Source organism: Stegostoma tigrinum, chromosome 7 (genome assembly GCF_030684315.1).
Source record: "Stegostoma tigrinum isolate sSteTig4 chromosome 7, sSteTig4.hap1, whole genome shotgun sequence".
NCBI lineage: Eukaryota > Metazoa > Chordata > Chondrichthyes > Orectolobiformes > Stegostomatidae > Stegostoma > Stegostoma tigrinum.
The window spans coordinates 63195643-63222944 of NC_081360.1; the positions used below are offsets into that span (position 1 = coordinate 63195643).

At 39.8% G+C, this 27302-nt stretch overlaps 1 protein-coding gene across 6 annotated transcripts in view; it reads left to right on the forward strand.

The window, feature by feature from the left end:
* The window catches only part of scn1laa (sodium channel, voltage-gated, type I-like, alpha), a 176456-nt gene that overhangs the window by 26314 nt on the left and 122840 nt on the right, over positions 1 to 27302 (forward strand). For 4 of the 6 annotated variants that reach the window (XM_059647324.1, XM_059647328.1, XM_059647326.1 and 1 more), the window contains exons 3-9: positions 3366 to 3483; positions 11761 to 11851; positions 12753 to 12881; positions 13950 to 14041; positions 16131 to 16388; positions 25577 to 25640; positions 26600 to 26741. In XM_059647324.1, coding sequence (XP_059503307.1) covers positions 3366 to 3483; positions 11761 to 11851; positions 12753 to 12881; positions 13950 to 14041; positions 16131 to 16388; positions 25577 to 25640; positions 26600 to 26741 — 894 coding nt within the window. Of the gene's footprint in view, positions 1 to 3365; positions 3484 to 11760; positions 11852 to 12752; positions 12882 to 13757; positions 13850 to 13949; positions 14042 to 16130; positions 16389 to 25576; positions 25641 to 26599; positions 26742 to 27302 lie in introns of all 6 variants that reach the window. The other 2 variants (XM_059647325.1, XM_059647329.1) reach the window with 1 other exon arrangement.

A 27302-nucleotide genomic window follows, 5' to 3' on the forward strand; every position in this document is an offset into this window, starting at 1 on the left:
ACACTAAAGGCAATCAATGTGCTTCTTGTGAATCCTTTTCATCTACATATCTCTATGACCATCCCCTTGCAGTGACTTCCTAAGAAAATAATTTGCTTGTTGTTAAGCCATTTCTTCCATACTTCCTTATTGCTGTTCTTTTCTTCTCTATTATACTCCTTCTATGTCTCTTCCTCTTCCTCTCTCCTCTCATTGCTAACCTGTTTTGTTATTCTGTTTTTATAATGGAAATTGAAGTTGGGGATTCTCAGAACAGACTGTTGATTCACTCTTGCCACTTCATACATGTTAGTGAAATCAATGATGATTTGGTCTTCAAAACTTACCCATAATTTATTAACTTCAGTACCTCACAATTTATTTTGACAGTCTGTTGAAAATCTGTGTAGAGAGAAGCAGAGTTAATGTTTTGGGACTGGTGTCCCTTCGTCAGAACACTGGACTCAAAATGTTAACTCTGTTTCTCTCTACACAGATGCTGCTAGACCTGCTGAGTTTCTCCACAATTTTGATTTTTTTCTAGCACCTGCAGTTCTTTGTTTTATTTTCCTCTCAAAAATTTTATTGACTGTGCTTTCAGCTCCCCCATCTAATCTTTTCCACTTCCTCCTTAATATTATCATCCACAAAACATTCTAAGATATTCATCTAACTCAGGAATTTTAACATCCAACCACAGTAGATTCATTTATCTCTTGGTCTGCATGTGAGATTTTAAGTTTGTTGTCACTGAACATTATGGCATCAGTAACTTAGATGCAGATTCAAAGTGTCATGTAACCAGATCTGGCTATGACACAAAGCTAATGGAGAAGCAATCTGTGAGATGGATGCAAATAAATGACAAGGGAATGTAGCCTTGTTAAATGGTGGCAATAAACTGGCAGATGCAGGGAATGCAGGCTCGTGATGAAGTGAAACTGTCCATTTTGGCAAGAAAAATGGAAAAACAAAATATCTTTTAAGAGCTAAGAAATGAGTAGGCACTGCATTTTGGTTGTCCTTTATGGATAAATCACAGAAAGTTGATATACTGATACAGAAAGCAATGAATAAAGTGGTATGTTAGTTTTAATTCGTTAGCTTTGTGTTGAAATGTAGGGGTAAGAAAGTCTTAGTGCAATTACAGAAGGATTTGAATCATAAAATTGCATGGAAGCAGGCCATTCAGCTCATCAAATCCACACTGACCCTCTGAAGAGCATCTCACCCAGACTCACCCCTCCTACCTGTAAGCCTGCATTTTCTATGACTAATCCATCTAGCCTGCACATCCCTGGACATTATGGGCAATTTGGCATGGCTAATCCATCTGCACATCTTTGGACTTTGGGAGGAAACTGGAGCTCCTGGAGGAAACCCACGCAGACACGGGGTGAATGTGCAAACTCCACACAGGCATTGCCCAAGGGTGGAACCAAACCCTGGGTCCCTGGCATTGTGAGGCAGTAGTGCTAACTACTCAGCCACTATGCCTCCCTTGAATTTGGTGAAACTGCTCTTACAGTACTGCATCCATTTTGGTATCCTTGAAATGCAACAAAAACTTATTGGGGCTTGCCAAAGAGAAGGGGCTGAGTAGAATAGGCTTAGATTTTCTGGATTTATGAGAATAAGATGTGTTTTGATTGAAAGGTGTACATTTTACAGTTTTTAAGATAAACATTGAGATTTGCTTCTTTGACTGAGGGGCTATAAACTGGAGGTCATAATCTCAAGATAAGGCATTTTGGATTGAAATTATGGGAAATTCCTTTACTTAGAAGTTTGGAAATGCCTGAAATCCTGGAGCCCAAAGGGCCCGTGAATGCACCACAGATGAATGGTATCTAAGACTATCACTCAGAGATGCTTGGCTACTCAGCGAAGATAGGAACAAGCTGGGAAAGTGGAGCTGATGTGCACATTCAGTAATAATCACACTAAATGAAGTAGCAGATCAGTAGGCTGAAATAAACAGGGAAAATGCTGGAGAGACTTGGGTCTGGCAGCACCTGTAGAGAGATAAACAAAGTTAATATTTCAAGCCTGTTATAACTTCTCCAGAACTCGTATTAGACTCTTAACATTAACTCTGTTAATTTCCTCTCTCCACAGATGCTTCCAGATCTGTTGAGTTTCTCCAGTAGTTTCTGTGTTTGTTTTATTTCCAGCATTCACAGTATTTTGATTTTATTTATAATGAATAGCCTGTACGTCCGCAGCTTCTATGTGGACTCTTACTTTTTATATTTTTAATTAGTCCTAAGTTGCTGATTTATATCTGTAAAGTATTGGACATAACAAAATGGTCTGGAAATATGGAAGTAATTAGAAGTCATTTTCTGCGAGTAAGCATTTCTTCGGAAGGGATAGAAAATAATTATTATGCTTAGCGAGCATGTGGATATGTGCTGTCAGACTTTGATTTCGACATAGCTTTTGCACACTAAATGTCCCATCTGAATGGTACTTTCTGAAGTAATTATTTAGCTTCACCTTGAAATGTTTGTGCATATTAATCGGTATTTAATGATGAATACTAGGTGCATGAATACATGGTGCCTCAATGTTTAGCACTGCTATCTCTCAGCACAGCACCAGAGACCCAGATTCGATTCCACTCTCAGAGGACTGCCTGTGTGGCGTTTGTACATTCTCCCTGCGTCTGTGTGGGTTTCCTCCTGCAGTCCAAAGATGTGCAGGTTAGATGGATTGGCTATACTAAATTGCCCCTTAGTGTCCAGAGGCATGCAGCCTAGGTAGATTAGCCATGGGAAATGCGGGATTGTATGGTAGGGGGCTGGGTCTATGTGGAATGCCTTTCAGAGGGTCAGCGTAGACTCAATGGGTCAAATGTTCTGCCTCCGCACCATTGGGATTCTATGATTCTACACTCATAATGAATATAAATGGTGTTATTTTTAATTGTTTCCTTAGATGCGGTTATCAGTAGCAAAACCAACCTTTGTTGTCCACACCCCAATTGCGTTTGAACTGAGTGACTCACCATTTCAGAGGGTAGTTAACACTGCTGTGGAACTGAAGTCACATGTTGGCCCACTTGGGTAAAGATGGCGAATCTCCTTTCTTAAAGAATGTTCATGAATCTAATGGGTTTTAGCAATAAGCAGTAACAGTTTCAAGGTCAGCACTACTGAGACCTGCTTATTATTCACTGGCAGATTTGGAATTTAGTAGGATTTGAACCCATGTCTCCAGCATATTAGCCTGGGCCTCTGGATTGTTTACTTAGTGACATCACTAAATTATCTGCCCCACCATCTCCACATTCAGAGGTTCATGCAAGAAAACTTGTAAAATGTATAATATGCTTTATTGGCAACATTTATTGTTCTAATCATCACTTTATTTTTCCTTTACAGACCTTTATAGTATTGAACAAAGGGAAGGCAATCTTCCGATTTAGTGCCACACCTGCCTTGTACATTTTAAGTCCTTTCAATCCATTAAGGAAATTAGCTATTAAGATTTTGGTACATTCATATCCTTTTGTGCAGTGTATTATTAATATTTAATTACCTTTTGGATGTGATAACAAACTGCTGACTCCTATTTCACTATAACACATACAGTGAGTCAAAATTGTTGAGATCTACATGTGGTCGACTAGTAATGTGTGCGCTGTTTTTAATAATTTAATGGTGCCAGCTATTCAGATTTAGGATAGTAGCCTATCTAGTTTTGTAACCAAAAATAATCTCAAATGCATCAGAAAGAGGCGGGATCCAAGAAAAGACAATTTTGTCTGCATTTTCTTCATATTTACATCATTCACCTGTACAGTTTCCTCAAGTGGCATTTAAAGTGGGCGCCATGATAACAATATACAGAAGTCTTCTCCCAAAAACAAAGATTCTGAGACTTCAGTTCTGAGGAAAGGTCACCAGACCTGAAACATTAACTCTGTTTTCTCCTTCACAGATGCTGCCAGACTTGCTGAGCTTTTCCAGCAACTTAGTTTTTGATTCTGAGACTTTGTCGTCAGTTGTCCACTATGGACAGTGAAATTATTGCAGTCAAGCGGGAGCCTGCCATTACCGAGTTGCGAAGTTTGAATTGTACCACAGTGAGACTGCCACTGTAGCTTCAGAACAGTAGGTGGATAGTTAAAAGGTCAGAAATAGCACAAAGATCTACCCCTCAGCTGTCAATGTAGGTCACGAAAGAGGTGGTGAGGTATAACATAAAGTAATTGGGGTCTAGACTGTAGCACAAAGAAGCTATCAGAATACCTTATATATTTGATGAAATAGGGAGGCTCATATCATTGGTTTCCTAGGTCTACTTTTCCCATGACATACTGCAGAGGATTGTCGTATCATTTTTATATGAATCGTTACATTTTGTATTTATAAACCATAAAGAGGCCTCCAGAGGTATGGTATTACACAATGTTATAAAACCCAATTTACAAATTGTTTATCGATAGCGCAAGAGAGTTCTCTTGATACTCATTGTATCTATGTCTGGGGTCTGAACTCTGCTGCATTTCAATATAGTATAGTGAGTAAGGAAGGAAAGGCATGTTGGGCAGGGAAGCAGTAGTTGAAAATCAAATGCTGCTTATGCAGAAATTCTGAAATGTAAACAAAAAGGGCAGAAACACTCAGCAGGCCTGGCAGTATCTGTGGAGAAGAAGTGATTTTATTCAGGTTGAAGACCTTTCATCAGACTTGGGATAAATTAGAGATATAAATGTTTTAAGCAAATGAAAGAAGGATTGATGGGTAAAGAACAAAATACAATATCTGTGAAAGGGTGGGAGGCAGTAAAGATTAAATGATAACAATCAATGGTGCAATGCCAAATGTCGGAGATGTAGACTTCAACCATACCTAACCTTTCCACCATTCTCTATTACCATCCCATTCAAAATCATAGCAGGTAATGCATCCAAAATCTGGCAACTGTTATTATGATGATGTTATATGCATCAAGATCAATCCACCTTTTTTGCTTTCCGATGAAACTGTCTGGACTGAACTGATCTCCTTACCGAGGAGAAGGGATGTGTTAGATCCTTTGAAGCTTTGTTGATGGTCGGTATTCTCGCTCACATCTGTCTTGCCTCTGTCTTAGCATGTCATCATTGGCAATCACCCGCTAACGAATATTATTGTCCACCTAGTAAATTCTATGTCACTGGCCGTAGGATCTTTCAGTCCTTGTGTGGTCAATGAACCTGATCTAGAGTGAAATCTCTGACCACACATTCAGCAACTATATCCAGGAGACAAAACTAGTCCTTGGCCTTGTGGTCAGTGGCATTACTTTTTCCACCTCCTTTTCCCAAAGAATTGTGTCCCTTCATACAGGAGTTTCCTCCAAACTAGTCACTTCTGAATGAGGATACCCCATGTGTTGACATCTGTGTTGCATTTCTTAAGGAAAACCTTCAGGGAATCTTTGAATTGCTTCCTTTAGCCTCCTATCATTCAAGTGCCTTCCTTGAGCTGGACAAAGAAAATTTGTTTAGGCAGTCAGAACTCAGGTATCTTAAGTATGTGGCTGGCCCAATGGAGTTGGTTTCAGATGATTATGGCCTTGATACTGGTTCTTATCGCTGCTTCAAGGATGCAGATGTTAATGTGCCATTCCTCGCAGAAGGTGCAGAGAATCTGTCTCAAACAGTGTTGATGGTACTTCTCAAGAGCCTTGAGGTGGTGTTTATATGTAGTCTAAGTTTCTGAACCATATAGGAGAGTTGGAAGACTGATTGGCTAATACACAGAATCTTGGTGTCAGCACAGATATCACCACCATTGAAGACTTTTGTCCCCAGGCATACTAAGTTACACTTGTAGATTGGATGCAATGTTGAATCTCCGTACTGATTTCAGCCTTAGATGAGAGGTAGCTTCCCAGGTATGGGAAATACTCCACATTTGGGAGGATTTATCCATTAATCTTATTGCAGAGATGGACTGGAAATTGACCTGGAATAAGTTAGTAAAGGATTTGAGTCTTCTTGAGGTTGATGCTGAGACCAATTCTCTGGTATATAAGTTCCACGTGCTAACCAATTGCGCCAAGCTTTGAAGACTTCTGACTTCAAAATATTCTGCAATTATCACCATTGTTTAGGACAGTTGCTGACATCTTGTTATGGAGGAGATGGTGGATGTTGATGAATTTCACTGGACAGCTGAGCTTTCACAGTGTCTTTCGTAGGACTTCCCAATCAAATGAGCTTGACCAGGTCAGTGAACACCATGTAGGGTGGTTTGTATTGTTTTTCGAGTTTCTCTTTGAGTTGCTGAGTGCTCAAAATCATGTCCATAGTTCTATGATTTGGTTGGAAGCCACAATGGGTTTCAGGAAGGATTGTGTTAGAGACTGGGAGAAGGCACCTAACGAGGATTTTCGAAATGATCTTCCCAGTGATGGAGAGTAGGGAGATCCCTTTGTAGTCCACACAGTCCACTTTGTCTCCTTTCTTGAAGATGGTGGCAATGGCAGCATCCTTGAGAACAGCAGGAATTCTTTTTCTCAAATTTTCAGGAACAGTTGGTGCAGATGACGGGGAGGCTCTGCTCCTCCAAGGTGCAAAATCTCTGCTGGAAACCTGTCTACTTGTGCAGCGCTTCTACTCTTAATGTGTCTAATTGTAACTTCAACTTCTGCCACACTAGGTGGGAACCCAAGATCATCTCTGACAAGGAGTTGGGAGATTTCCTCAAACACATCCTTATTGATGATTGTGTTACAGTTTAGGTCTTCCTGTTCATCAGAGGCTGATGTTTTCTTTGTCTGTCAAAAGGGTTCCCTCCTTATTCAGCAGTGGTTTGATGCCAAGTGTGTTGGGTCCATATATTACATGTCTTGGTGGCACTGAAGAAACCCCTGGGTGTTGTGCTTGTTGGCAAGTAGTTGCAATACCATAGCTCTCTCAGTCCATCATTGGTCTTGATTTTCCTCGTGCTTCTTCTTAACTCCACCTTTGCTGTTTTGATGAGTTACCCTGGTTGCATCGCTAGTGATATTGCTTTGCTAGGGAAGAGGGGGGCTTTCCTTCTCTTGTCAATGCTTGGTAGGCAAAATGAGCTCTTTCGTTCTTCAGGATCAGGTTCTTGGCTCACTGTCTTTTATCAGAAAATACCCATTTGGATAAAAGACCCTTAAAAAGTGCTAAAGTAAAAATAAAACTATAAATGATATGAATAATATCCCAAAAATAACTTGAAATCAGGAAGTTTAAGGATCAAAGGAACTCCATTAAATTACAACTACTAGGGAAGTAATACTGAGCAAATTTATGGAGCATGAATCTGAAAATTCCCTGGATATTGGTGGATTTCATCCTTAGGCCTTAGAAGATGTGATTAGTGAGGTAGTTGATGTGGTGATAGTCTTAGTTTTCCAAAATTCAATAGATTTGGTGAAAGTTGAATTAAATTGGAACACGGCGACTTCTTTAACTGCTTCAATATCTTCGTTTTTCAAGAAGGAAGGGAGACAAAAAGCAGAATAATGTATCAGTTAGCTTAACATTCATAATAAGAGAGAAATTATAAGTTCCTATTAAAGATAATACTGTTTGTAGTTTTGCTGTACTTATTTAAGGAAGACAATAGACAATAGGTGCAGGAGTATGCCATTTGGCCCTTCAAGCCAGCACCACCATTCATTATGATCATGGCTGATCATCCACAATCAGTATCCTGTTCTTGCCTTATCCCCATAACCCTTGATTCCACTATCTTTAAGAGCTCTATCCATCTCTTTCTTGAAAGTATCCAGAGACTTGGCCTCCACTGCCTTCTGGGGCAGAGCATTCCATATATCCACCACTCTGGGTGAAGAAATTTTTCCTCAACTCTGTTCTAAGTGGCCTACCCCTTATTTTTAAACTGTGTCCTCTAGTTCTGGACTCACCCATCAGGGGAATCAGGAAGGGTGGAATACATTGGAGGTGATTCAGGGGAGATTTATTCAATTGATGTGCAAAATAAGTGGACTTTCTTATGAGGAAGGTTAGATAATCTGATCTTCTTTCAGAGAAGTTTAGAAGAGTGAGGAATGACTTGGAAATATAGAAAATAAGAACAAGAGTAGGCCATTCAGTCCTTTGAGCCTGTTCTGCCATTCTCCATGGTCATTGCTGGTCATCTAACTTAATGCCATGTTCTTGCTTCCACTCCAAACACTTTGATGTCTTTAGCCCGAAGAATGGTGTTTAATTCCTTCTTGAAAACATTCAATGTTTTGGCCTTAACTGCTTTCTATGGCAGACAATTCCACAGTCTAACCATTTTCTGGATGAAGAAATTTCTTTTCAACTCAGTCCTAAATGGCCTACCCTGCATCATTAGACTGTGGCCCTGGTTCCAGATTTCCAGGTCATTGGGAATATCCTTCCTACATTTATCCTGTCTAGTCTTGTTAGAATTTCATAAGCTTCTATGAAACCACACCCCCCCCCCCCCCCGACTTTGTCATTCTTCTAGTGAGCATAGTCTTACCTGATCCAGCCTCTCCTCTCTTCATATGTCAGTCCTGCATACCAGGTATCAGTCAAGTAAAGCTTCATTTGCTCTTTCCACATCCAGAAAATTCTTCCCCAGATAAGGAGACTAAAACTGCACACAGTACTCCAGGTATGGTCTCACTAAAGCCCTGTACAATTGCAGTAAGGCACTCCTATTCCAATGCTCAAACCCTTTTGCTGTGAAAGGCAACATGTGATTTACCTTCTCCAATGCCTTCTGCACCTACATGCTTGCTTTCAGCGACAGGCGTATAAGAATACCTTCCCCGTGCCCAGTCTTTAGCCATTCAAATAATAACCTTCTTTCCTGATTTTGCTACCAAATTGATTGACCTCACATTTAGCCACACTTCATTTATTGTTCACTCAGTCAGTCAACTTGTCCAAATCACACTGAAGAACCTCTCCATCCTCCTGACAGTTTACCTTTCATCTAGCTTTGTGTCATCTGCAATCTTGGAGATATTGCATTTAGTTCCCTCATGTAAGTCATGAATGCAGGTTTTTAATAGCTGATGTCAAACATCAATCCCTTTGGTATCGCAGGGTAACTGCCCAATACTTAGACTGTGACCTGTTTATTCCTAACCTTTGATTCCTGTCCGCCAGCCAGTTCTCCATCAATGTCAGTACACTATCCCGAATCCTATCTGATTTAACTTTACCTGCCAAGCTGTTATGTGGGAATACATGGAATGCCTTCTGAAAGCCCAACCACTGCTTCTCCCTAGTTAAATCTACTGGTTACACCATCAAAAAATTCCTGTAGATTTGTCAAACATGATTTCCTTTTGGAAATCCGTGCTGTATCCAATTCTGTCATTGATTTTCAATTTCACTAAACCTAAAGTAAACAAAATTCCGCATGGTCTTGACAAGGTGAATGTAGAAATGATTTTTCCAAAAGTGGGTGAAACTAGATCGAGGGAAAACAGTTTAAAATTGTGGATCACTTTTTTGGACTTAAATGAGATTTTTTTTTCTCTGAAAGTTGTACGACTTTGTTTCAGAAGACGATACAGGTAAGATCATTGAATACTTTTCAGCTGAAAACAGAAAGCTTGTTGTTTAGCAAGGGAATAAAAGGTTATTAGGAGTAGATTGGACTGGAAAATACAGAAAACACAACAGATCAGCCATAATCTTACTGAACGTCAGAGCAGGCCCAATGGGCTTAATGGCCCACCTATGCTAATTTGTCTGATGTGAAATGTTGTAGTGGGGCATTAAGAGATATTCAGGGTAATTAGACTGGATCAGAATTATGGAAGGTAAGTTATTTGTGCCTAAGTTATTGGAGTTCTTCAAGGGAGGTAACATGTGCTGTGGATACACAGCAAACAGTGGATATACTGTGCTTTTGATTTCCAGAAGGCATTTGACTAGATGCCAAAATGAAATTTATTGCAGAATTTAAAACACTCATAGTGTCTGGGTAACATATTGGCATAGAAGATCGGCTGTCAGGAAACCAGGAGAAGGCATAAATAGATCATTTCTAATTGGCATGATATAATCAACATTGTGCCACAGATATCAGAGGTGGAGCTTCAAATTTTGCCATATATACGAATTGTATGGATGAAGTAACAGGAGGCATGTGTGCTTATAACACGATAGTTAAGAAAGTAAGAGATAACAAAGTGTGGAGCTGGATGAACACAGCAAGCCAAGCAGCATCTTAGGAGCACAAAAGCTGACATTTTGGGCCTAGACCCTTCATCAGAAAAGGGGGAGGGGGAGAGGGATCTGAAATAAATAGGGACAGAGGGGGAGGTGGACCGAAGATGGACAGAGGAGAAGATAGGTGGAGAGGAGAGTATAGGTGGGGAGGTAGGGAGGGGATAGGTCAGTTTGGGGAGGACGGACAGGTCAAGGGGGCGGGATGAGGTAAGTAGGTGGGAAATGGAGGTGCGGCTTGAGGTGGGAGGAGGAGATAGGTGAGAGGAAGAATAGGTTAGGGAGGCAGGGATGAGCTGGGCTGGTTTTGGGATGCAGTGGTGGGAGAAAGTTGTGAAGAGGGCAGAAGAGGCTAAAAAGGAACCACAATTTTCATGTGATTGGATAATGATTGAGCAAATGAAGTGTAATGTGGGGAAAATGTGAAATTGTTCATTTTGTCAAGCTGGAAGAATGAAAAAGGAAACATATTGGTGAAAGATTGAAGAGCTCTAACTTGCAGAGGTACCAGATGTGCTCTTTTATGAATTGCAAAAGGTTAAGCTGTACTTTCAGCAAGTATTTCAGAAAGGTAATAGAATGTACTTATTTATCGCAAGAGGAATTGAATAGTAAATTCTGTAAGTTATGCTTAGATTTTACAGGGCATTGGTGAAACCCCAACTGGAGTAGTTTAAACATTATCTTTATTTAAGGAGTGATGTAAATGCATTGGAAGCAGTTCAGAGAAGGTTTACTACCTGGAATGGTTCAGGTTGTTTCATAAGGAAATGTTGAACAGGTTTGGCTTGTACCTGCTGGAATTTAGAAGAGAAACAGCCAACTTAATTAACACACACCAAATCCTGAGGGGAATTGGCAGGAAAGAATATTTTCTGTGCAAAGGATACTCCGTTTTGTGGGAGAATCTAGCTGTAGGGATCGCTGTTTACAAAATTAGTGTTGCCCATTTTAAATAAATTCGAAAAAAAATTCTTTTCTCACAGAGCTTAGTGAGTGTTTCAAACCTGGTTCCTCAAAAGGCAGGGGAAGCAGAGTGCTTGAAACTTTTTTAAGGCAGAGATAACTAGATCGTGATCTTGGGGCAAAAGATTATTTATGTTAGGCAATGTTAAAGCAATCAAATCAGTGATGATCTTATTAAATTGTGAAACAGGCTCGAGGGGCTCCTCTGTCTATTACTGCCCCAGCTTTGATCTTCCATTAGTGGGGGTTGTCAGCTGTCCTTTGTCCCTGAGCTGGGGAGAGGGAAATAAAATATTTATTTGATAATTGCACGTTGGATGATATTAGTGTCAACACGGATGTATCCTTGTTTTGAATAGTCTGGCAATTTACAATGTCTCGGTTAAACATGAAGAATAACATTTGAATTTGATTCATCAAAGGCGGTCAGCACTCATGGAATTGCACCATAACTTTTATTACCTTCCGCACAACCAAGCAAAGGAAGAAAATAAAAATGCAATTGCTCTGACCAAAGTGAAAGACCAGACATTATAGTTATATGTTTGTATATGTTATTCTTCCCAACTTTATTAGAAAATGTGCATTGTTTTATTATGTTTGCTTTCCTTGACTAAATCTTACATTGTTCAGCATGCTTATCATGTGCACTATTATGACCAATTGTGTGTTTATGACCCTGTATAATCCTCCAGACTGGACGAAGAATGTAGAGTAAGTGTTTAGTTCTCTGTATACTTCTGAATTTACAGTATTTATATTTTTTAAGATGTGTTAACAAACCAAAATAATTCAGCATCTATTGTGTCAAATATATAACCAATGTAAAATAAATTCTTTGATCTATAAGAGCGTTCGATTTTAAATGAGTTGCTTTAAATTCCATTCACTTGTTTAAACATCTCTTTTGTGGAACCTTAACAGATGCCTACAGAATGTTCATATTAATAACATCACTGGACCTACTTTTATCCATCCACCCTGTTCTTGACACCTCAAAATTCTCAACTAAGTTTACAGACATCAATTTATCTCTCATTCCTTTGATGTTCGCCTCACTTTAAACTTAAAGCCTTGGTTTCAATTTTACATTGTCTCCCTCCCTTTGTTTCTCTGTTTCTCAAGTCAAATATCAAATTAACCTATTTGCAAGATCTTTCCTAATCATCAGATCATTAATTAATTCTGCTTGTTATTCATCAACAAATCTAGCATCATCTGGTTCATTGTTCGTGTGATTTTTATTTTAGTAAACTGTCTTGAATATGTTCTAGAATTCTTTCCTGTAGTAATATTTGGTGAATGTACTTAGTAAACAGATTTACTTTATAAGCAAAGTAATTCGTTAGAATGTATCGGAACCCCTTCACATTCTCTTACATTTTAATTAAGACTCAAGACTCTGCAGTTAACCTGGAAATGAGTAAGACAAAAAACAATTCTGCTGCAGAATAGCATTACATTTAATGTAATAGAACTGAAGGATATTTTAACATCGGAAATGAATAATTAGTATCTCAGCTTTTATACCTTGAGATTTATGGAAGCTTCCCTTTTTCATAATAGTTGCCAATTAAATAACTGAACAGTTTTTTTATTGTTATAATTCCATTAGGTACACCTTCACTGGTATTTACACATTTGAATCGCTTATAAAAATTCTTGCCAGGGGCTTCTGTATAGATAATTTCACTTTTCTCCGAGATCCGTGGAACTGGTTGGATTTCAGTGTCATCCTTATGGCGTAAGTATTTTCTAAAAGCATCAAGATTGCTAATTTCAATTGGGGCCACCATTGCAAGCATATCTGTAGAACAATATTTCAAAAAGTAGCAATGTATCATGTGTTATAACAAGGTGTAGAGCTGGATGAACACAGCAGGCCACGCAGCATCAGAGGAGCAGAAAAGCTGATGTTTCGGGACTAGACCATTTCCTGAAGAAGGGCCTAGGCCAGAAACGTCAACCTTCCTGCTCCTCTGATGTTGCTTAGCCTGCTGTGTTCATCTCACTCAACACCTTGTTATCTCAGATTCTCCGGCATTGGCAGTTCCTACTATCATTGTATTATGTGTTGATTTGTTTACGATAATCAGCAACAGCACTTCTGTCATGGTTTCTTCTTAGTCCAGAAAATTTCAGACCAATTGTTCAAGAAGCCTATTGCTCATTTGTTTAAAATTCTGTCATCACTCCATTGAACAATTAGTGAGTGAATGTACATCATGTGCAAAAGGGAGCCATCTTGACCAGGAAGACCCAAACTATGATCCCTAGGAAGTGGGGCTTGTCAGTTGTACTTGATCTAGGGAAGAAGATTAAAAAAAAATCTGATAATTGCATGTTGGAGGATATCAGTATGAACACAGTGATGTATCCTTGTTTTGAATAGTGTGGTAATTTACAATGTCTAGGTTTAATGTGAAGAATAGCATTTGAATTTGATTAATTGAGGGTGGTGAGCACTCATGGAATTACACCATAACTTATATTACCTTCAGGACAAACCAGCAAAGGAGGAAAATAAAAATACAATTACTATAACCAGAGTGAAAGACCAAACATTATAGTTATATTAAAATTTGTTGAAAGCTGAAATAACTGTGATTTAATTCTACAGGTATGTAACAGAATTTGTAAACCTAGGCAATGTTTCAGCTCTTCGAACTTTCAGAGTATTGAGAGCTTTGAAAACTATTTCTGTAATACCAGGTAAGGAGTAATTGGTGTAAGGCGCTAGCAGGCCCCATGTATCTCCAACTGTATCTATGTGTCCTGTCATTGTGTTTGTGTGTGCCCTCCCCTATTACAGATATGTGACAGAGTTTGTGGACCTGGGCAATGTCTCAGCGTTGAGAACATTCAGAGTTCTCCGAGCATTGAAAACAATTTCAGTCATTCCAGGTGAGAGATAGGTTAAGCACTATGGCTGATCTTTCTTCTTTGCAATTAAAAAAAAACACAAAGCAGGAATCAGAAGAAATAAAAGAAGTAGTTTATAGGATTCCTTGCTTTTGATTTTTTTTGCTTGTGTATTCAGCCTTGATGTTTAGCAATTTCTTGCACGAGAAATTGTAAAATCCAGCATGAGTGGTTTTCAACATATGATGTCTAGTTTTCCCTTCCTTATCCTGTAAATACTCAATGCATTCTGAAAATGTCCTTCTGTTGAATGTTCTTTCTACAATCAGATTAAATGAGTGAATATTGCAAATTGAAAATCAAGACTGAAAAGATACTGAATCATATGCAAATGAGGAGATGAAGAATCAAAATGCTACACATCAGCATGATGAATGCACGAAAGCTTCAGCAATTTAAGGCATCCCTTTGTACTCCAAACCATTTAAACTTTTATAACACCTCCTTGATGAGTGGGAATTTGGTGATGTTCATTGTGTGTGCCCATTAATAGGTTATGACAATAGAATGAGACAGATTCAATTTAGATTGGTCATTGTTCAAAGTTAGAAAAAACATTTATCATATGTTTGCCTGCAGTATTGTATATACTTAGCGCTGGATGTTCAATGTGTGGCTGTGAATTCAAAGTCTGGATAATTTCTGGGCCCTGATCATATATCACGTTGATGTTGTTTATTTACCTGCGTTTTGAAATATAAATATCTTAATTGATCCAAGGGCAAGTTTAGTGCCCAATTATTGATGCCAGATGTAACCAGGGGGTGTGTGCGGATAGCAGAGTGTCAGCACTAAAGGCATGTGGAGGTTGTGATGGATTCTCTCACAGAATTACTGAAGAGAGTAGGTTGTGCCTTCGAAGGGCAGAAGCCTCGTCACGTATAAAGTGAATGTATAGCCAAAAATGAGGTAAAGAACAAAATTCAGCACAAGATGCTCAAGTCCCAAAAACTTAAAAATATTTAAATCTCTTCTCACATTAAACCTAACAACTGAAAACTGTTTTAGATCAAATTTAACAATTCTGTTCTTGCAATCCTTGGCTCATTAACAAGTTTCTCTTAGAAGGCACTTTCTAATCAACCTGTTCAGAGATGTTATAACAGTTCTTTGGAGCAGGTGAGATTTGAATGCAGGCACCCTGATCTAGAGGTAAGGATACTACCACTATACTACAACAGCCCTAATTTCTCGAGTAATTTGAAAGGACATTAATTGGAGACAAGTGGGTTCCCAGTACCCCACCCAGCAAACGAGTACCTTCCCTTCGAAATTTGGAGCTCATTCTGGAAGTTATTTGATCCACAACATCCTCTGGGAATGCAGGTTTTCAAATTTCACCTGCACCCAATCCCACAGGCCATTGAAATTCTGAATTTTTGTCTGTGATTGTTGTGTATGTTTGACCTAGAGATCTTTAGTGCTTTGACATTCTGACTGTCCTTGATTGATGACTATTAGTGCTGTAATAATTTGAGTCTCAAACTATTGTTCATGTTTGGCCTGTTTGAACAAAAGCATAAATCTCAATGATTTTTGGTAATATATAATCTATCAAACTAAATTCAATAATTAAAAGCAGTTTCAAAGTTTAGCACTCAAAACTTAAGGTGTGTTATTAAAAGTTGATTCACAAATTTTAGGTTTGGAGAAATCAGTACAAAGCGCCTTTCACTTGGCTGCACTGTTCACTATAGTCATAATTTCAGAGTTGGTGAGATGAATGAATTCACAAAATGCAAAACATAAAATGAAATTGAATTGTTTCAGAGAAACAAGCATCTCACTAAGAATGTGTACAGCTACATTCTTATCCATTCACAACGTACATGAAGTTCCATTCAACAGCAGTAAAGCTAGAACTTTCCATTCGTTAGTCTAATATAACAGATCATTCATTTGCTGTCATCCTAGTTTCAGCAAAGTGTCATTAAATACATGTTTATTCTGGTAATTGATCTTTTGCATGAGATTGACTGATAAATTATGAGAAGAACTGAAAATTTCTTGATAATTTAATGAATGCGTTTGCTGTCCAGAGAAAATCACAAATTTTTCATGTTTCTTTCAGGTCTCAAAACCATCGTGGGTGCCCTGATCCAGTCAGTGAAGAAGCTGTCCGATGTAATGATTCTGACTGTTTTTTGTTTGAGCGTGTTTGCACTAATAGGGCTGCAACTGTTCATGGGAAACCTAAAACATAAATGCGTGCGATGGCCACCACCTGCCAGCTATTATATCCCAACTAACACATCTTTAAGCCAGAATGATACGATGACAAATGAAACAGAATTCATATTCAACTTCGATGAATACATCGAAGATCAACGTAAGGACTTAATGTTCATATTAGTGACATTTTTTAGACATAATTCAGCCACGTGTCAGTTCTATATTTGTTCCTAATTTTGCAATCAAAGGTGAATAAAAATTTTTGTTAAAAGATATCTAATATATAGTGTGAGAGTAAAATTGCTTGGTAAGTACAGATAAAAAGAATTGTGTTACTTCCTTCATCTTGACTACGTTGAAACAGCTGAAAAAAATTACTTCTAGAGGGAGTTTCAATTCACTATCTCAATGTCTTTATCCATTGTGAGCTTTAATATTTGAATGTTGTAATTTGTCTCTGTTTGGTTGGGTTAGGCAAGGAAAAATAGGAGATGTACTTGTCTGAATTGGTAATTTGGGCAACGTTCAAGTCGTGCCTAAATGTGCTGTCACCTTGTGATAGCAAATGATGCCACCTTGTGGTTTGATATGTAGCCTGGCCTTTACCTCCGGAAATCAGACCTACTGCTTTCCCAAACTGATAAAATCCGGCTAAAGGCTTCAGGTCACAAATTCATCAAGGGCAGTAAAATCCAAGGTCTGCGTGCTATTTTTTAAAAAATACGATGGACAAGTTATCAAGCATTTTAACAGACAAATACACCTGATTAGTAGATAATAAAATGTGAGGCTGGATGAACACAGCAGGCCAAGCAGCATCTCAGGAGCACAAAAGCTGACGTTTCGGGCCTAGACCCTTCATCAGAGAGGGGGATGCGGGGAGGGAACTGGAATAAATAGGGAGAGAGGGGGAGGCGGACCGAAGATGGAGAGTAAAGAAGATAGGTGGAGAGAGTGTAGGTGGGGAGGTAGGGAGGGGATAGGTCAGTCCACTTCCCTGGACTGACCTATCCCCTCCCTACCTCCCCACCTACACTCTCTCCACCTATCTTCTTTACTCTCCATCTTCGGTCCGCCTCCCCCTCTCTCCCTATTTATTCCAGTTCCCTCCCCCCATCCCCCTCTCTGATGAAGGGTCTAGGCCCGAAACGTCAGCTTTTGTGCTCCTGAGATGCTGCTTGGCCTGCTGTGTTCATCCAGCCTCACATTTTATTATCTTGGAATCTCCAGCATCTGCAGTTCCCATTATCTCTGATTACACCTGATTAGTACTTTGCCGACACCACAAAGTGGCAGTTGCATGGGAAACCTGGTCAGTGGCAGTTATTTTTCTTTTAATCAGGAAGGGTTATAAACATGGATATAAATCTTGCAAGGGAGACTATGGTTACTTTAGCAGAACAGGACTTTGTTGCTGCTAATTTTCTTTTTCATTGCACTCAGACTGCATTTGAACATTTCCTTGGGAAGAGAGGCAGACGGGAAGCATTGCAAACAAAACAGTGCAGAGTAACATTTGTGTTGTACTTTGCCGTCTCCTTAGTGAATCGACCATTGCACTGGAAGGTACCCCTCCAGTGTAGAAGAAAAGTAGGGAATCTGCTCATGGCCAAATCTCCAAGAAATTGTGCAGTTTGCTACTGAGCAGGAGCCTGCAAGTAGGAAACAAAGCAGCAAAAGGCAGGCAGAAGCAGGCTAAGGCACTACCCTGCCAAAAGAGTATACTGGCAGAGGCTGACTTACCCCAGTGTTAGTGGCAGAGAATATTGCATCTCGACACGAAGACAGTTGCATCAACCTGTGGGATGCTGGCTATAGCAAAATCATCAAATTCTGCTGAAAGGCATCAAAATCTAACTGAAGACTGAAGCGTAGCAGTTCATAATGGCGCTGAATGTTTCTTGCCGCAGTGTCCTTCCTGATGTAACCTGGAGACTAGGATAGGATATTGCAGCTGAGATAATGGGAACTGCAGATGCTGGAGATTCCAAGATAATAAAAGCTTTTGTGCTCCTGAGATGCTGCTTGGCCTGCTGTGTTCATCCAGCCTCACATTTTATTATCTAGGATATTGCAGCTAATGGCTCTTCTACACATAACATGAAAATCTTCGTAGGTGCAATATTCAGGTACACCCATGAGCTTATCTCATTTAGCAAGGGCGGTGACAGTCACGCAGACTGAGCTAAAGATTTTGACACCATTGCTGGATTTCTAAAAGCTCAAGGCATACAGATTGAACACATGCAACCATTAAAGTGTCTAATTGTCAGCCAGAAGCATTGGTTAGCAGCAAATAATGTGTTTCCATTAACATTTAGCTTGCATGTGACCACAGGCAACAGATACTGCAAGTATGTGTGTGCTATCCTGACAACAATTACAATGCTTACACACTTGGGCAATCGAGAGCCAAGGATGATCCCTGACCCAGAGTGTTTGGATGCCTGGCTTCTGAGCAATAAGGGCTACCATCTGAGGAGATGATGAATGATATCTGCAAGGAATCCACTGAGCTTAGGAGAATATTTAACAATAGCCTTGCATCTACCAGAACCATCAGTAAAGAGGCCATTGGTCATTATGTGCTTTAGAAGTTTAAACATATCCAGTAGTGCCCTCTGCACAGATAACTTTGGCTGTTGTACTCAAAACTTGGACCACGCAGATGTTTCTGGAATGCACATGTTGACCAGTACTGCTGGAATAAGAGTTTAATGAGAGAAAGGAACTGAAGCAAATCTGTACTAGTAGACAATGGTGATGAAGAAATTTATGGGATTGAAGAGCGACAAATCCCCAGGGCCTCATAATTCCTATCCCAGAATACTTGAGGAAATGGCCCGAGAAATACTGGATGCAGTTCTTACAGATTAGAAAATAGCTAATGTAACCCCACCCTTTAAGAAGGGAGTTAGAGAGCAAACAGGGAATTACAGACCACTGGTGAGCCTGACGTTGGTATTGGGGAGAATGCTAGGGTCCATTATCAAGGTTTTTTTTATAGCAGAGCACTTAGGAAACAGTGATAGAATCAGGTGTAGTCAGCATAAATTATGAAATGGAATTCTACTGGAATTCTTTGAGGATGTATCTAGTAGAGTTAATCGGGGGAGCATGTGGTTTTTTTAGACTTTCAGAAGGCTTTCAACAAAGTCCTACATAACAGATGAATGTGAAAAATTGAAACACATGGGATTCGAAATGTATTGTGATAGGTAGAAAATTTGTTAACAGACAGGAAACAAAGAATGGGAATTATTGAAACCAGGACATAGTTGATAGAAAAGCTCAGCAGTTCTGGCAGCATCTGTGAAGAAAAAAAATCACAGTTCATGTTTTGGGTCCGATGGCCCTTCCTCAGCAACATTGTTTTTTGTTCCTGATTTACAGCATCCGCTGTTCTTTTGGTTTTTATGGGAATAAATAGGTCTGTTTCTCAATGGCAGGCAGTGATTATTGGGGTACTGTTGTGATCACTACTAGGACCTCAGTTATTCCCATTAGATTTTAATGATTTAGGTGAGGGAAGTAAACATATCTCTCAAAATTTGAAAATGACACAAAGTTGGATGAAAGGGTGCATTAATAAGGAGGATGCAAAAATGTTGCATTGTGATTTGGACAGGCTGAGTGAGTAGGATTATTATTTGAAAGGCGTAAACTTAGAAAGTAAATTCAACGAGACCTGGGTGTCCTCAGGCACCGGCTGCTGGAAGTAAGCAGACAGGTACAGCAGGCAAAAAGGAAACTGCATGTTGGCCTTCATGGTGAGAAGATTCGAGGATAGAAACAAGAATGTCTTGCTCCTGTTACACTGGACATTGGTGACGCCACTCGTCGAACATTGTGTGCTGTTTTAGCCCCCTTGCTATAGTTGGAGTGCAGCAAAGGCTTACCAAATTGGTCTCACCACCCCAGTAAACAATGCACGAGGAATGATTGAGTTGGCTAGGATTGTATTCAGTAGATTTAGAACAATGAAGGGGGAATCTCATAGAAACCTATAAAATTCTAACAGGATTAGACAGGTTTGATGCAGGAAGAATGCTCTTGATGGTAAGGCAGTCCAGTACAAGGGGTCATAGTTTAAGGATAAGGAGTAAACCTTATAGGACTGAGATGAAAATAAATTTCTGTACCCAGAAAGTGATGAGCCTGTGGAATTCACAACCACAGACAATAGTTGAGGCCAAAATATTGTGTTTTCATGAAGGAGGTAGATATATCTCTTGTGTTTAAAGGCATCAAGGAATGTAGGGAGAAGGCAAGATTAGGGTATTAAACTTGATGGTCAGCCATAATCGTATTGAATGGTAGAGCAGGCTCGAGAGGTGAAATGGCCTACTTCTGCTTCTGTCTTCAGTGTTTCTTTTGAGGTATAGTCAGGACCCACAGCCTTCACAACATCCATCAACTTCAGCCATTTCTTGCTATAACTTGGTGTGAATTGAATTGGCTGAACAGCAGCATCCGTGAATCTATAGACCAGAGGATGAAGCAAAGATCAATCATTCACATGGCATTTCTGGCTGATGCTGCAAATGCTTTTGTGTTGACTTTTGCACTCACGTAATAGCCTATATCATTGTTGACGATGGGGACTACGGTGTCTTTTTAATTCTCTAATGGCTGGTATGGTGTGGCCTACTCACCCCTCATCACCGGCAACCTTCAGGGCAGCACAGTGGCTCAGTGGTTAGCACTGCTGCGACATAGCACCAGGGATCCAGGTTCAATTCCACCCTCGGGTGACTGTCTGTCTGTGTGGAGTTTGCATGTTCTCCCCTTGTCTGTGTGGGTTTCCTCCGGGTGCTTTGGTTTCCTCCCACAGTCGAAAGATGTGCAGGTTAGGTGGATTGGCCATGCCAAGTTGCCCATAGTGTTCAGGGATGTTTAGATTAGGTGCGTTGTGGGGGTTGGGCCTGGGTGAGATGAAATGAGAGTTGGTGTGGACGTGTTGGGCAGAAGGGCCTGTTTCCACACTGTGGGGATTCTATGATCTAAGATCTATGATGTTTATGCCCCTTGCCTAGGATGGCATTAGTGGGTTTTCTGTGGTTACCTGAGGCCATGAGGGTGCTGGCTTGGTTGGAGGCTCTGGCAAGTTGTGCAGGAGGTTAGTCTGTCACTTCTGAGGCATTGGACCAATGGCAGAACGGCAGAGGAGAGGAGAGAAACATCCTGAGAGCTGTACTCTTGATGATCCATTCATCTACCAAAGGTCTAGTTGGCATTCCTGAGAGGAATTAGGAATTGACCGTGGCTCTTGTCTCTTTCTTGTCCTGGCAGCTGGGTATGAAGCTCAAAGACATGGCAGTTTAATGCAAGTCAATACTCTTCTAGTATTTCACTGGTGAACTGCTGGTTCTCTCTGACAGTAGACAATGTCTCAATGAAGAAAGCCATTCATTCTGAACAGTTAGGACAGTGCACACAATCCCTCCCTGAATCTGGACTACATCTCCCTCTACCTCATGCCACACATCCAGAATCTGTCACCTGGTCAGTGGACTCCAGAGGCTCATCGTCAGACTGGAGCTCAGTGTTCAGTTGACTCCAACATTCTGAGTGCCAGATGCCTGCCCTAATGCAGTCTCTGATAGCCGGACTTATGACAAATGCTTTCATCAAGGTGTTGATCCCTTAAAGATGAGTCCTGTGTACCCATTGCAGGGCAAGGATCAGTGCAAGATGCAGAGGATAGATGTGATGGTCAATGAGGCTTCCTCTTCCTCCCCAGAGGCTCCAAGTGGCTGTAGCCAGCCATATGTTTCACCTGTGCTTTGTAAATAAAAAAGGATATGAGGGGCATCATTATCATTAGTAGCTAGAATTTGAATCTAAGTCTTTCAACTTACAGACACACCCTCTTCTCTGAATTCTACAAATCGTCAAAGTCAAAACATATCAAACAACTCCATTCAGAGGTGGTAAGAACTGCCAATGCTAGAGTCAGAGATAACACAGTGTGAGCTGGAGGAGCATTGGTTATTTCTGGAGAAATGGATCATTTCTGAAGAAGGGTCCCAACCCAAAATGTCAACTTCTATGCTCCTCTGATGCCTGGCCTGCTGAAACAACTTCACTGGCAGCTTTAGAGATAATGGGAACTGCAGATGTTGGAGAATAACAAAGTGTGGAGCTGGATGAACGTAGCAGGCCAAACAGCATCTTAGGAGCACTAAAGCTTCCCCGTTTGCCCAACCGTTACCCCCAGCCCATTCAGCATTGTTTGCAAGAAATACAAATAAGCAGGCTTGCAATCTCACCAACCTGTGACCTTCTTCCAACTTCAGTGTGACCAGTTGCCGTACAAAGTATTGTGTCTGTGCCATGTTGCCTTCTGTAATTGGGCAATACATTAGGTAATTCTGCATGTTGAGCCACTTCACGACTGCATCCAAATCCATCTCACTGCTGGAAAATCTCAAAATGAAATTGAGTTATTTGCAGCACTGCAGCCAGGTTCTTTGGATTATTTCTCAGCTGCTTATCTCTGCTGCAGTTTGCATCCAGGCTGAGATAACAAAGTGTGGAGCTGGATGAACACAGCAAGCCAAGCAGCATCTCAGGAGCACAAAAGCTGACGTTTCGGGCCTAGACCCTTCATCAGAGCCATTATCACTGCATCCAGGCTGATTTGGTTTGGCTGGGAAGTCTCTCACATCTGTCCCCTCCTCACTCAACCCCTGCTGGCAAGAGGATCTTCTGCATATTGCTTGTGGCCTGGAGTTGAATTTGCAGGGGCCACTGCCAAATTGTGGGTGCATCCTGCTTCTGGGCTCCAAAACAGGGTATGGTGCCATTCTTTTCTCCATCTGTGGAGAGATGAGGAAAGCTCCAGGATTGAATTTGAATCTTTTCTGACATGCTTGGTAGTGTGATGGACCAGTATTGCTGCAATTTCCATTCTTCCCTGGTTCGGGTCCTGAATAATCCACTGCAAGCAAAATAACCATCAAAAATTAATATCACACCCTTACCTTCTGCAATAGTTCAAAGGATTGAAAGTTGTTCCTGTGAAAAGGCTTGATCCTCCAAATATTGAGCTCTGGTACAGGTGCCAATGTCCCATGCCAGGTAAATGTGACAAATTTCCAGCACATTGTCTGCCCCAGGTGTCTCCAGATGGCCAAACTTTCCTGGTTGATTGGGTGCTCTGCCCAACTTTCCTTGAGTTAATTTGCCACCTTTCTGCAGGGCAGCTGTTAATTGGACCTAAGACTCATTATTGGGTGCCTTGAGAAGGTTGGTGGGAAACGGTTATCTAGGGCCTTTTTTTTAAAACCTGATGAGATGCATGTCTGGGGCAGGTGGGACTTGAGCCCAGGCCTGCTGGTTCACAGATAGGGACACTACCCACTAGACCACTAAACCCTGAAAAGCTGACAGTACACCATCAGTTAAGGTTTTAGCAAAGATTTGTAGCTCCGGTTGTGGGTGAGGTTGTTGACTTGCTCACTGAGCTGGCTTGTTTTCATTCTTACGTTTTGTCACCGTGCTAGGTGACATCATCAGTGAGGTTTCCGATGAAGCGATGTTGCTCCACTCCGCTTGGAATTTATACTGTCCAGTCCATTATGGTGAGTATTGGACCCCATATACAAACCCATACAGAACAAAAGCGGAAATGACACTACTCACCATAATGGACAGGACAGTATAAATTCCAAGTGGAGTAAAACAATATCGCTTCATCGGAGGCCTCACTGACAACGTTACCTAGCATGTGACAAAACATCTGAACAAAAACAAGCTAGCTCGGCAAGCAAGTCAACAACCTCACACCCTCAATTAGTGTGGAAATTCACTCCCATGAATAATTATCTCACGCGAAATCTATCTGTGAGCCATTGGACGCATAATCAATATAAAGAGTCAATTTCTAAGTGGGAGATGAGGAGGAGAAGAAATATGTCAGGAAAAGTATTTGTGAAACAGTCCCTTATTGTTACAGTTGTCAGTTTTCAGGAAATATATTAAACTGCTTTCAGAAATTATATCATAAACACACAATTGAAGTTCTATGACATGAATGTCATTTTCTTAGAACCGATTATATAAAGTATATTATAGACAATTTTCATTTAAGATCCTGACATACATCTGAGATAGGAGACAGGAGATAGCTTATGACAAATTAAACCCATGATTTCCAGATGTGACGCTAGAGGTCTGTTAAATGATTCATTCACTGAGATCTCCAAAATTAGCTTGTGTCTAATTCTGTTTTATAAGGAAACTTAATTTATTCTGTTGCTCCCAACAGCATAATGTGACTAATACAAGCTCTGACTTAGCGAAGTACATTTTACTATTCACAGATTGTAAACAAAGACAAACATATGGCTAACATCTGAAGACCGAAACAGAGTATTGCAGAAAGGTCACAAACCTGAAATCTTAACTCTATTAATCTCTTCACAGATGCTGCCCAGCTTGCTAAGTATTGACAGCTTTTTTAGTTTTTTTTATATCTCAAATTTACAAAATCTTCACTATTTTACATTAGAAAAATGTATCTCTCATCCACTTCTTGCTGCCGTATAAACCTAAAGATTTGTGTGGCTATTTTTATTATCAATTTTCTTCACTTTTCCCTTTTTCTAAAGACAGCAGCATCTTAAAGGGTTTTAATTCCACAGAGATCATCCAGTTTCTAATCACTAATCTAACTGGCCATGGTTCATTTGAGCTCTGAGTAGTTTGAGAGATTATTGCTGAGCTCAATTTTGTCAGCATCCAATATCAATATATAATTCCAGGAAAGTTTGCTGGATAGTGGGAACTCTGGCCAATTGGCACCCTATTGAGAATAGTTAACTCATTACAAGCTGAAGATTAAAACTGAAATGTTTTGGCCTATATCCTACAGCTAATTACTTGATAAATGTACTGAGTTATCGCATATCTATATGTGATCACCCAGTGTACTGTGCCATTTCATTTAAAACACAGTCTTCCATTATCACAATTTACAGTACATATGATCTCATTTTCATCATATCCCTGCTTTGAACTGAATGAAATTGAAGCTTTATAATGTTGGTATTCACCCAGTCAAGGACCATGTTTATCATGGCAATAATAGATGTCACATGTTGCTCTCTCCTGCTTTGTTTAACATCACATTTTTAATAGCTTTTAAATTAAACTAATAAACAATTTAAGGTGCCTAAGGAAGTTCAATTTTAATTCAATATTGCATAAGTGTGGAATACAAATATAGTGGATGATATTTAAATAATTAAATTAGAATTTAACTTTATGTTTTTTTCTAGTTATGTAGTTAATACTGTTAAATAAAACCTGAAATTAACTCATCTATTACTTAATCAACAGGAAATCACTATTTTTTGGAAGAAGCCAAAGATGCACTTTTATGTGGTAATGGCTCAGATGCTGGGTGAGTTTGGTTTTTAATTGTTGTGTTTTTTGTTGAACTCTTCCCTGGTAGTCTCGTGGTTATCTTCCCTGGTAGTCTAGTGATTAGGATTCAGCACTTTCACAGCCGTGGCCCAGTTCAATTCCCGGTCAAGGAACGTGAGTGTCGGGGCAGCACAGTGGCACAGTGATTAGTACTGCTGCCTCACAGCATCAGTGACTCAAGTTTGATTCCACCCTCGGTCGACTGTCTGTGTGGAGTTTACACATTCTCCCTGTGGCTACATGGGTTTCCTCCAGGTGCTCTGGTTTCCTCCCACAGTCCAAAAATGTGCAGGCTAGGTGGATTGGCCATACTAAATTGCCCATTATGTTCAGGCATGTGTAGATTAGGTGGGTTATAGGGGGATGAGTTTGGGTGGGATGCTCTCAGGGTCTGTGTGGACTTGTTGGGCCGAAGGGCCTGTTTCCACGCTGTGGAGATTATGATTGTTTCAAAATAGAATGCAGAAACTAATTGTTAGAATCTGTAAATATTTGTAATTAATGAATTATTTGATTGAAATTTGTAATAAGACTGATTTTAGTAGAATCAGACAATCTCCTAAATGAGAATTTGCAAACCTCATCTGAAAACACTAATTATGTTTCGGTAAGGCAAATGAGATTGGTTGAATTATTACACATGAGTTCTGTTGCTTCTATATTTATAGATAGCCATGTTGTAGAAGCATCAGTAATATGAGATATGAAATTCTGATACCTGCTGTGTTGGTCTTGAAGGATGTAAGAATGATTAAGGCATATTACGATGAACTAGTTTTTGTGACTAAAAATGCAGGAGCAACACTTCAAATGTCAGGCAACCCAAGAGCACAAACCATTTCTGTTTGGGTTCTATAAATCATGAAAAAATTTAAAAGTAGCTTTGAAACATTTTAACGGTGCTTTGTACTCTTTCATTTTTTTTTATTTTCTTAGTCAATGCCCTGCAGGTTACGTATGTCTGAAAGCTGGAAGAAACCCTAATTATGGTTATACTAGCTTTGACACATTTAGTTGGGCATTCCTGTCATTGTTTCGGCTCATGACCCAGGACTACTGGGAAAATCTCTACCAGTTGGTAAGCAGGATTTATCATGCATTAACGTAGAATAATGCTATAATGTAAAAACATGTTTCTTGAAATGTCATAATGCTATTTAGTAGTGTAACATTTACTACATTTATTTTTTATTTGACAATCTGTTGACTATAACTAGAACAATCACAATATAATGAGGACCTCATCTCTGGCTACTATTGGATAACTAGAACAATCACAATATAATGAGGACCTCATCTCTGGCTACTATTGGAAATTATGAGTTATCCTTTCATCTAAACGCCAGGCATTTGCAACCAAAATATAAAACAGCTGATGCACTACTTCAATAAACCTACTATTTTTCACTGAATCTCTGTGATAAGAAACAAATGCTTCACAAGATGTGGGAAAGTCACCTCAACAGTAACATATTTAATTACCTATTATCTTTTCAGTAGCCTTTTGGAAAGAAAGGAATCATGATAAATGGAATAGGTAATAGATAGTTATGATATTGGTCTTTATTATGAATGTTCAAATGGTTGCAAAACACACATTACCAGGCAATAAGCAGCATTCTCGCAAATCTCCCAAATT